General features: G+C 37.3%; 1 protein-coding gene across 2 annotated transcripts in view; it reads left to right on the forward strand.

Moving 5' to 3' along the window:
- Nucleotides 1–3,177: 3,177 nt before the first annotated feature.
- gstcd (glutathione S-transferase, C-terminal domain containing) overlaps nucleotides 3,178–12,508 on the forward strand; it is a 162,610-nt gene continuing 153,279 nt past the window's right edge. For both annotated transcript variants that reach the window (XR_014533091.1, XM_083538742.1), the window contains exons 1-3: nucleotides 3,178–3,271; nucleotides 4,785–5,258; nucleotides 5,527–5,970. Coding sequence is in view for 1 of the 2 variants with exons in the window: in XM_083538742.1 (XP_083394868.1) it covers nucleotides 4,842–5,258; nucleotides 5,527–5,970 (861 nt within the window). In the remaining variant the exon portion in view is untranslated. The remainder of the gene's footprint in view (nucleotides 3,272–4,784; nucleotides 5,259–5,526; nucleotides 5,971–12,508) is intronic.

Raw genomic sequence — 12,508 nt, forward strand, 5'->3', positions numbered from 1 at the left:
GAACAAACACGATTCAGGATGTGGTACAATATTTATTTCCACACCCTTGGACTAATAGGAAGATTATAATATAGAATTTCTAATGTATTTCTGTAAGCTTTATAGTTTTCTTAGTCGATTCTCTGTATGTAAGTAAGGAATGACACACTTGTTATAGGAAAATATTCTGTGATGGCATGGTTTAATTCAGTGTTTTAATTAGTATACATACAGCAATTTAGCAATGCTAACAATTTATTTGTTTGATTAAAGTAGGACTTGGTTTCATTTATAGTTATTTTCAATGTTGAGAAATTTTCCCCCTAACAAAACCAAAAAAACAACTCACTTCCTGTTATCACTTACACTATAGCAGCTATAAACAGAGTCTTCATAAATAAAGCTATAAATAAAGTCTTTCTTTTAGCAGCCTCTTATTTTTCTTTCCCTTGCAATTCTTATAAATAAAAAAAAGCAACTTATAATTGTTTTTCAGAAATGGTAAAAAATCTATCTTGAAGCCTTTCCCATATGTTTCTTATGCAAGTAAACGCTAACGATTTAACTCTGATTGCTACAAAGTGCTGGAGACTCCTTCCTATTAGACCCCTGATGCATTTGATTCCTTACAAATCGTTCACATTTTACTTTCACAACGTCTTGTAAAGAAGTAAACAGATTCAGTACAAGAGCCCTTCAACAGCCACTTTACTACTGTGCGACTTCCTTGATTGGGATCATAAAGTAAAATAACACACCAGGTGTGTGATTTCATTTGGACACAGTGGTGAATGACTGCGGTGCAGCAACGCCACAACACAAACACAGAATTTAGGATTTTGGCCATGATTTTCTTCTTGATTGTTTTGATTTAAGCTAAAAGCACAAAACTAGCAGTAACGAAATAGCTAATGTAGCTAATAGTACAGTAGCTAATCTGGTCTCATTTCTGGTCTCTTCTTTGTTGAATAAAATTAATAAGACTCTCAGCATCTACACCTGGGAGAACCAACCTTTTTTTCTGATCAAATAACAACAGTTACAGTCCATAAAACTGTCACTCTGTCCTTATATGATGTCTTTGAAAAGTAAAATGGTGGGATAAAACAAACCCTTAATTCAGGTTCATCCAAGTAAAAAACAAACTACACATTAAATCGGGTCCGATTTGACAATAATCAAATAATATGAGGGGCGTTCAAGTCAAACCGGTATAAAATTGTATGCTAGCATAGCGGTATTACGCACAATAGTAAGTGGCTTGTGCTTGTGCTATTACTGATAAACGGCACACATGTCGCTGGCCTGTTCAGAGAAGGTTAATCAGGATGGCAAACAATTTTGCTACTGCTGTACTTGGCACAGTGCTCAACACTTTTATCTTTGACAAAAATTGGGAGGTACGTAAATAAAAAAGAATGCTGCCTTGTAGAAAATGTTTGTGTAAAAGCTTGTGTGTGTTTTATATTAAACGATCTTATCTAAGATCTTTATAAAGTGTCCTGTTTTACAAGGCTGCTTCAGTACGACTCCCTGCAACCTCATAGTCTCTCATTGAAGGGCTGGGAACAGGGTGGTGGCTGTAATTTCTTGCTTTGTGGATAAACGTGGCTTTATTACAGGGTAGTGGTGCAGTTACTGGGCTAAACTGCAGGTTCCAGATTTACTACAAGAAACCAAGAATACTACTAAAAAAAGTCCTGAGAGGAATTCTGAAGGCCTTTTTTAACACACTTATCATAGTGCAGTTGAACAAGGAAATATCCACTATGTGGAGGTTTGTGGACACCTCAAGATAAGATTTGTATGTGTGCTTTGAACATGCCATTCCACATTTCAACCTCATTTGCTGTTATAAGAACCTCCACTCTTCTGGGAAGATGTTTTACTTGATTTTGTAATGAAGAGTTTTGTGCTTCTTCAGCCACAAGGGTGTAAGTAAAGTATGATGTAGGGTGAGGAGACCTGAAGTGCAGTCATTCATCTCAAAGGTGCTCAATAGGGTTTGAGGTCAGAGCTCTATAGGAAGCCATTTAAGATCTTCCACTCGTACCCATGTAAAGCATATCTTCATGGAGCTGGCTTTGTGCATGAGGGCATTGTCATGCTGGAACAGGTTTGCGTTTATTTTTTTAACTGAAGGGAAAATTTTATGCTACAGCATCCAGAAACATCTTATAAATTGCTCAGGGAAGAACCCAAATCACTGGAAAAAGTCAGGTGTCCCAATAGTTTTGTTTATGTAGTATACCCTAGTACCCTAGTACTATATACAGTATATATCAAGAAACGAAATAATTGGGTATAATGTTTGTAATTTCTTTGTATTTTATAATACAGACATCAATGTGTAATTTCTAGTTTAATCAACAGAGATCCAGCTTCTTGTTGTAGAAACATTTACATTTCTTGGCCCACATTTTGTTTGAAATATTGTTGTAATTTATTTTCATGTTTCTAAGATATTATTTCAGTACATCATGAATATAAATAGATGAAAAACATCAGCTTCACTGCATCAAATCAATAAGAAATCAGCATTAGTTCGAACCGTAAGGTAAATCACAGGTTTATATTAATGCACCAGTCTAAAATATGATAATTTTTATAGTAACAAATCATTCAGAGAGTTTGGTTTCTCTCAAGGTTTCTTCCATGTACCATCTCAGGGGTGTTTTTACTTGCCACAGTCGCCACTGGCTCGCTCATAAGGGATAAACTTAATTTAACTTAATAAATTATAGGTTATAAAATATAATTTATTAAGTTTAATGATTTGGGGTTCAACTTAAAAATTGTGCTACAATGACACTATATTGCCGCTAGATGGAGACATTGATGAGAAATGACATGTTTGTGAATGAAATAAAAATGGTTTTGAATTAAACAATAATTATATTATGTGAACACATTTACATAGCCTTAAAAACAATGGATTATCGTTTAAATGCTGCTTTGTGGACATAAAAAAATTGAAAAAATACTAATACTAACGGCCATTAATGGGTATAGTTAATTCCGATAAATATATATTTTTTATTATTATTACTTTTTTTTATTAATATTCTAGTTAAACAGATAAAGTTTCAGTCAGGTAATGTTTGATCTTCCGGATTTTTTGTGTTTTTTTTTTTTTTGTTTTTTTTTTTGCATAAATAACCGTGTTGGAGGAAAGTTGGTAGGAACGCTTTCAGCGTTTTCTGTTGCAAGTCGGTGTGGTTTCCTGTAACACCCATTTTACATTTGCGCACCACGTGAATCAAAGTTTATCAACAGCGGAGTTGTAATCGCTGTGAGTAGCTCCATCTGCACACTAATGTCGGCTTACAATAAGGGATTGTCTGGTGTTTGGCTTAAATTATATAGGACAAAGAGCTTGGGAGGAAGGCTAACGCTGCTAACACTTAGCTCGCTAGCCACACAAGAGCATTAAACACTGTGATTTTATTATTTGATTATTAATATCGTTTATTTTATAATAAACTGCTGAGTCAAAGATAATCATCAGATCATTCTGTTGGTGCTTTGTGGTCTGGACTGGTTGACAGTGATTTATGGTTTTAATAGTGAACCATGTTTGCTGGTCATCTGTCTTGTCTGTCGATGTATATTGTATATCTTTGTTACTCTATCGATCTATCGATCTCTTTATTTTATATATGTACAGCTATCTTCTTCAGTGAAGTGTGCAGTAAGAACGACAGACTGGTTCAAGGTGAAGGTTGGACTGCATCAAGGATCGGCTCTAAACCCTTTCCTGTTTGCAGAGGTGATTGACAGTTTGATGGACGAGGACAGACAAAAGCCTTAATGGAGTATGATGTTTGCGGATGATATTGTGATTTGTGGTGAGAGTAGTGAGCAGGTTGAGAAGAGCCTGGAGAGGTGGAGGTACACGCTGGAGAGAAGGGGAATGAAAGTCAGTAGTAGTAAGACAGAGTACATGTGTGTGAATGAGAGGGAGGGCAGTGGAATTGTGCGGTTGCAGGGAGAAGAGGAGGAGGAGTTCAGGTACCTGGGGTCAAAAGTGTGAAGAAAAGAGTGCAGGCAGGGTGGAGTGGGTGGAGAAGAGTGACAGGAGTGATTTGTGATAGAAGAGTATCTGTGAGAGTGAAAGGGAAAGTTTATAGGACTGTGGTGAGACCTGCGATGTTGTATGGATTAGAGACAGTGGCATTGAGTAAAAGACAGAAGGTGGAGCAGGAGGGAGCAGAGCTGAAGATGTTGAGGTTTCCGTTGGGAGTGACGACGATGGACATGATTAAAAACGAGATTATTAGAGGGACAGCACATGTAGGACATTTTGGAGACAAATTGACTATTTAGATGGTTTAGACATGTTCTATTTAGTTTTTTTTATTTATCAAGTTATTGGTCTTTCTAGATTTATTTATATCTGTAAGTTGTATATTGATTTTTTTTATCTGTATATTTATTTATATTCATCTTTATTACTGATGTTTGTATTTTTTTTTTTATGTCTTTCTGTCTAGTATGCACTTTATCCTTAGCACAGTAGGCACATTCTCAACATACAAATTTGGTAAAGGTTTACTAACTAATATAAATGTTTTTGGAAACTAATGGACCCAGAGGAAACCCACACAAACGATGGGAGAACATGTGAAACTCAGCAACCCTTTCCTTCACATCATTTATTTCTCTACTAATTGCATATATCGACATCTGTGACCGAATGGGTTTAGAAATCTTAAAACCCATTAAATGGTTTTATATTAGTTATCATTAAGATAGTAAACACCCAAGACCCAACAGGTTCATAGTTTTTTTGTTTTGTTTTTCAGGATGCTTTTTATACATGCTCACCTTTCTATTACAAATCGCTTATCTATTGGATTAGAATGAAGCACTCAAACCTACACCCTGCGGAATCGAGTATTTTCCTGGAGGTCTATAACCTCGACGGAGCAGTGGTTTTTCCTCTGCACTCCTCCATCACACTGTTCCTACTGTCCTACACTGAGTGCACTTCTTTCAAAGTTTATCTGGTCTCAGATCTGCCTGGTAGTGTAGAGGCTTTGGCAGGATCCCTTCCAAAGAGCCTGACTGTGTCTGAAGTAAAGAGGGCAGAGGCTCCTGCTCTGGTGGCGACGTGTCGTCTGCCGGCTGTGCTGGAATCGAACGGGAGATTCTGCAGAGCCGGACTGGCTGTGGTGCTCAGGCACATCATCCAGACGACGTGCCGGCTGGAGCCACAGCGCAGAGATGTGGCCTCACTACTGGGCTTCAAGAATACCTGCCTGAAGGCCTGTGCTGAGGTGAGACTACAAGCAAACACAGGAACCAGGCATTGAAACTTGTAATGTGGTAGCTTCTGGGAATTGTTTATACACACATGTATGTATATTTGATGTTAGGTAAAGTTTGGACTGATATATTTAGCATTTTTAGGAGTATCATCTATATGCTCCCAGTTTAACAGGACACCCCCAAAGTGTTTTGATTGTAATGTAATTAAGTCATATAACTTAATTACATAGAACCGTGTGTGGAACCATAAATTATTATCCCCCTTTCCTGTGGTAGGTGAGCCGCTGGACCAGGTTATGTGAACTGGACATTCCTTCAGCAGTCGAGGATCACCTGCGAAACCCCACAGAGGAGCAATTCCAACTTCCTGCCGCTCTCATCCAACTGGAGCACCGGTTAGCCGAACCGGTCAAGGTGCACAACGATGACAAGCTCCGACGTCACAAGCTTCAACAGCAGCAGAACGCCGAGCAGAACTTTCAATCACAGGCTAACCAGCAAGAGGATCCTCAGTACAAGAGCCAGCGTGGAGTAGAGATAAGCGCAGCTATGGCAAAACTGTCCATGGATGGCGCTCCAACTGTTTCCACCACCAGAGAGAGCTCTGACATAAGGAAAGTGAAGACTACCGAGCTGCCAGAACTGGAGCATGTGTTCGCTGAGGGGCTTTTCTTCACGCTCACAGATGTGGTCTTGCTCCCGTGCATCCATCAATACCTGGTAAAAGAAAATTCCACTGGCTCCTTTCACTTCAGAAAGCATCTATTATTAGAAGCTTTTTAAATATTATTTGATACCCTGGGTATCTGCTTGAGCAATAGGTTTGAAAATAAGTACCTTTACACCAATTTTCCACCAACTTTAATATCGACTCGATCAGCCCAAGATTTTTTTAAAGTTTCAAATTTGCTAGTTTAGTTTTGTACCTGATTGACCAGGCTAATGTACCTCAGAAGTACGGGAACCGCACAGCCGGCAGTTTATTGTCATGGAAAGTTATAAAACACAGTTGAAACCGAAATGTTTTGTCTCTTCTAATAGACATAATATGAATAGAAAATGAATAGTGGTGGCCATTTGAAAGCGTTTTTCCCCTCAGCATGTAGTGTAGTGGTGATTATTATGTAGTCTGGCTGTATATTCTATATTTTCTACACTCCAGACACCTCAAGGGACACCTCCTGTTTCTGCTAATTGGCTGGAGAAGAAGTGTAACCATCATACGCTTTATTTCCTGAAGAGTACAAATAAAATAAGCTAATTGCTAATAGAAATATTTGCTTGAGCTTTTATTTACGAATTCTGGTTTGGGGACAAAGGTGTATATATATACTTTATTCGTATTTTATTGTATTGCCTTTCAATGAATTCTTGGTGTAGCTTTTTTAAAACCCTTTCAGAGTATTTTGTCAAAATGTTTACGCTTCCTGATAGAACTGGTAACTTTTTTTCACAGATTTTCTATGGGATTCAGATCAAGTCTTTCTGATGTACACGCCAATAGTTTTACTTTGTTGTCTTTAAACTTTGGAGATAAGCTCAGGATCATTGTCCTGCTGGAGGACCCTCCTGCAAACAAGTTTTACCTTTGAGCCTGATGTTTAAAGGTTTCACTTGTGTATTTCTAGATAATCTTTCTTACCATTGATGCCATTTTTTTTTTTTTAAGTGCGTCAGTCCCTTTTCCAGCAAAACTCCATTGAGCATAATGCTGCCATCCCCATACTTCACAGCTGGGATGATGGGCTTTGGATTAAATGCGTCATTCTTTATTTTTTCTATATATAGCACTAAGGCCTAACAGTTTAATATTTAGTTCGTCTGGTCAGAAAACACTTCTTTAAAAGGCTAGGTTTTTGTCATGGTGATTACCTGCTAACTTCGGTCTCTCGTAAAAACTCACGTAATGGTGACCAAATACTTTGGTACCCCGAATCCTTCATCTCCGTCACTAATTTATTTGTTGTTGGGGAAGGAATTGGCTAAGATGTTGGACTTCTGATCAAAAGGTTGTGAGTTCAAATCCCAGCACCACCAAGTTGCCATTGTCGGGTCCTGCTTGATTGTATAAATAAAATCGTTGTAAGTCGCCCTGGATAAGGCATTTGCCAAATACCATAAATGAAATTTTAAATGTCTTTGGGTTCAGTTGAGTCTTTTGGTCCAAATTTTAGTTTGCCTACTTTTAGTGTCTGTTGTCTGTTTGGTCTGAACCTGGTTTGTGAAGATCTACATTTATTTTTTCCTGAGCGTTTTGCCCAATTATTTCGATTTCTTTTTATGATATTATTGGCAACAAAAAAAAAGCAGCGATGAGAACTAAAATAAATCGGTCTCTAATCGATTTAAACAAAGCACTAACGTCATTATCCATGTAGCTCGAGGGGAAAACGATGTACTATACTTTGAACTCCATATATGTCTTGTTTGATCAATTATACTTGAAGGGCGTATTTGTGTACGTTTCATCTCGTTCAAAGATTTCCTTCGTAAAGACTTTTCATCTGTGATTTAATTCGAATTCCAAGACTGTTCTTTAAATAATTTAACAGTGTTTTGATGCACCTGCAGTTTTAATTCAAATGAATGGTCTGTTTAGTTGCTTTGTTTTGCTCTGGAAACGCACTGCTGAATAGCAGACCTCATTATATGTTCATTTTATTGCTCAGTAGGGATCGCTTGTGTGATGCATCAGATTATACGATGGTGATTTTAAATTCTTCATTCGGATTGTCTGAAGATGTAGATTCTTTTTTTTATAACAATATAAAACTATAACTCTGATAGTAACAGTAGCTGTTTTGCTGCAAACCAATCACGAGCTTAAATGAATGCACTTGCATAGTTATATACACTATATTGACAAAAGTATTGGGACGCTTGACTTTTCCAGCCGTATGTGGTTCTTCTCCAATCTGTTATCACAAAGTTGTATAGAATGCATCTGGATCACATTTTCCCTTCACTTGAACTAAGAGACACAAACCTGTTCCAGCATAACAATTCCCCTGTGCACAAAGCCAGCTTCATGAACTTATAGGTTGGAGTGGAAGAGCTTAAATGGTCTGCCATAGAGCGCTGACCTCAACCCTATTGACCACCTTTGGGATGAAGTGGAACATTGACTTGCACCCCAGGCCTCACCTTACCTATACTCACTTATTAACACCATTGTGGCTGAATGAGCACAAATCTCCACAAGCACACTCCAAAATCTAGTGGAACATCTTCCCAGAAGAATGGAGGTTATAACAGGAAACAGGGACTAAATTTAGAAAGGGATGTTCAAAAAGCACATATGAACCTAATGGTCAGGATTCCAAAAACCTTTGTTTATATTGTGTATTAGTTTTTTTAATGGCAGATTACACAGGGTCTTGTATCAGGGAAGCTTTATTATAAAATTAAAAAAGAAGGAGATTCTAGTGTCAGTGCTTTGCAATAATCAGAGAAAAAAATGCATGAAACAGACTGAAAGATTTTCTGTATCATGCCAAACTGCGAAAAGAAAAAAAGGAGTGCAGCTTGTTCCACAACAATACATGTAACTCTAAAATTGAGTCATTTGAGATTTACAGTCGATTTAAGTGATTTTAACAATTTCTTTTTCTATGTATGATTGAGGAAGTGTATAGACATCTATGTGGCTCAGGGCTGCTTTTATAGCAATTTTTGTATTTGTGTTGAAACCCATTTTTCTGTGCCAAAGCATTGCTGGGATTCAGAGTGTGTTAAAGGTGCATTTGGAGTTGCTTTTTCGGGTCAGCTCAAGGGAGGCAGCTCAGCTCCGTGGTGGTCCTGACATTCGACTATGTGCATCACATTAGATGCATCATGCAGTCAGCATAAAGAGTTATGACCGAATGAGGCAAACTCATGACTTGATATGATGTGAGCTTCTGCACTGGGTAAGGTTTCTGTAGTGATGTGCTGTAAGTGTGCCTATATTTGTAATGTGAGGGAAATCAAATGAGAGAAATTGTCCCATCGATTTCTTCTCATGGTTCTATTATTATGTGGTGTTTGGTTGTTTTACAGAGTTACCGGCTGTTATCTTCATCACAGACAAAAATCTTTTAATGTTCTGTTAACGTTGCATGAAATGTATTGTTCTGAAAGAGCAAAATTAGGGTATGGTTTGCATCTTTTTTAGTAGAAGATCTTTAGCAGACTTTTGCAGCGCTCTGATCTCGACCCTGTTGTCCCAATACTTTTGTATAAAAAATATATATAATATTTTTTTAGCAATTTACAAAATGCAAAGTGGACAAACAGGAGAAACTTGCACCAATTCAAGGATTTTGTTGGCATCAATTGTAGAAATTATTTGTGAAAGTGATGAGGAGGGTTGCCAAATTTCTGCAAAATCTCCCTTGACTGGAAAATCTCTTTTACTGGAATAAATGCACAAAAAGACTTGTCTTTCTGTCTTGGATTTGCAGCATGCTAATATTTTAATGGAAACTTGGCAACCCTGAATCAGAAGCCAAATATAGAACAAACACACAGACCGCAAGTTCAAGTTTAACTTGGTTTCACCCGACCCAATGTACCGAGCTCCAAAATAAATCATATTTCCGTACAAAAAGAAATGTGCTTTTCATATTTTGAGTCACTGCTCTGTCCAGCACATGCAGATCACACGCAGGGCAAATAATTATTAGATTTATTTCAAACAAAAACATCTTGTAAATTCTGCTTGTATTTTTGCATTTTTAAATGATTATTACATATTCTATAAAAATCTTTCATGAAAATAATATCTCTATTGTAACTCGGTCACATCAGCCAGAAGCAAGAAAGCTTGCCAGAAAGTTCCACAGGGCTTTTGGATCATGAGCTGAATAAAATTTCTATTTTGCTAATCATTCATGTGCTAAATTAATTTATTTAACTTCCATCACCTCAGTTTTTTCCATGTTTCTTTTTTAACTTTTAAAAAAAATCATTTTTGTTTTCCACGGAATGATAAGTTTCACCAAAAAGCCCTAGCATCGTATTGTATATGCATTTGTATATTGTATACGCAGTGAATTCAAATACAGAAAATTACAGATAATGGAACCGTGTATTTTATACCATCATCGTTTTCAACACTCTGTTCGGATTGGCTTGAAGGTGTGCTTTCAGTGGGCGTTGAGACAGTTTAATCACCGTTCTAAACGAATGCTCTGTATCTGTAACCATAGTAACATGCAGTTGCAGTAGCGTACGTGGTGGGACAATTATTGTAATCGTTTTCTAAATACCTTACAGGAATTAAATACATCATTTTGCATTCAACATAACTGCTATGGTGAATGTAGTTAATGGAGGCGTAAGATGAATTTGATATAACTGGAGATAAAAAGAACACGAAACCCGTCTTCTGTTGATCTTAAAAAATCATTACAAATCTTTATAGTCTGATATGTGTATAAATGTATAGGTGTGTCGAGCTTGTAGCGTCATACTTAAATGGAATTGAGGCTGTAATGGGTGCCAAAGGTGCTTTAACAAATTATTGAGCAAAGGCTGTCAATACTTATATACATGATTTTTTTCTTTTTTTAATCTTTTTTTTAATGAATTTGCAAAGACTTTTTCCACGTTGTCGTTAAGGGGTATTGTTTGTAGAATATAAATGAGTCTGTTTTTTTTTAATAGGGCTATAACATGACAAAATGTTGCTGAAATGATGTCTTGATCATACTGAGGATAATAACAACAATATATTAAAGAGTTGATGAGTTGACTTACTGTTTGTGTACTTAAATACAATTACTGAGAAATGAAGTTATTCATTTTAATTGTAAAGGCTGTGAGTTAGTGTGGGACGTGTGAGGAAAAGTGCAGTGTGTGATTTGCCTCAGGATGAAGTGAAGTGGAGTAAAAATCAGAGAAATGTTTGGTTTATTGAATTATTGAAATCTTTTTTTTTTCTTTTTCATTCAACACTTAGTGTCCTTTATCGTCTGTCCTTTCTTTCTGTTCTTTAATTCTGTCTTTCTTTGTCATACTTTATTTCTGTCTTTAATCATCTTTCTTATGTGTGTTGAAATGAGGTGCAGTGTTTGATTTGATGTTGAGATTTATATGACCATACACACAACACTATAACTTTCTGAGAAAATCATTAAATGTATCCTTTAAAACAATAAATAAATGAATAAAAAACTCTTATCAAAAGCAGTAATTATGAATCTTTATAATTACTTTCAGCTTTGATGCCTTTCTGCTTTCTGATATTAAACTGTCATCCAAATATTACTGCTGCTTTGTTGCCAGGTTGTTCAGAAAGCCTGTTTATGGTGATAAGTATGCAGTGTAGAAATGCCTTCATTGTGATTATGATATTTTGTGTTATCTCGCCGAGCTTCTGACATGAGCACCTGGATAGCAGAGGTGTTTGTGACTGCAGTATTGAGCCAGTCCTGGAAAGCTTTTTTGGAAAATACAATCTTTTGGTTGTCGTGGTTCGATTATCCACAGCTGCAGGAGATGAGTCACAAGTGCAGAAAGCTCCAGATTAAGTAGCAGGAGGAACTGAGCGGGAGTCGAGCAGCTGGATGAATCGAGCAGGTGTGGAGTATGAGACGAGTTAAAGCAGGAGAAGTGCATCAGGATCACGTTGGAAAGGGAGAGAAAACAGGTTACTAGGTATGGCCTTATCCTGCTGTGGCTTAAACGAGTGTTTGAGGGCAGTTGGGAAGTCCAGCAGGACTGCGTCCTCCTTCTATCTGTTCAAAGTAATAAAGCTGAGCTCTTACTTGTATCCACATGACCGAATATGACCCAAATACGTCCGAAAGGACTTTTGACAAAATTGTCGCCGGCTTTCATCTTGGCAGGGCAGCAGTGAAGCGAGGCCTGTAAGTCTCACCTCGCCTGCTGAGCCGTGCGCTTTGAGACGCAGTGAGACGCTGCAGTGGGACAAAGTGTCTGCGTGGCAGCTGAAAAACTGAAACGAAAATGCAGAGATCTGTTTCCAGTTGCTTGAAGCATTTCTTGACTAAAGCTTGATATTTGAGTGCAATCTTAATACAAACAAATCTTTAGTTTAAATCTTTAATGCCCTTTTGTCATTGATCACAAACGCGTTCGTCAAAATGTTTAGTCATGTCGTCAGTATGACGCCGAACGGTTTCAGCATTTCCTGGTTATAAACTACGGTTTGGATTACAGTGATTGTAACTGCACAAACTGGGATTTCTTCTGTATGGTGTATTTATGAATTTCAGCACGAATGCATTTATTTGATTTATATTGATTGCAAGAG

This window comes from Silurus aristotelis (assembly GCF_946808225.1).
Source record: "Silurus aristotelis genome assembly, chromosome: 4".
In the NCBI taxonomy this organism is placed as follows: Eukaryota; Metazoa; Chordata; class Actinopteri; order Siluriformes; family Siluridae; genus Silurus; species Silurus aristotelis.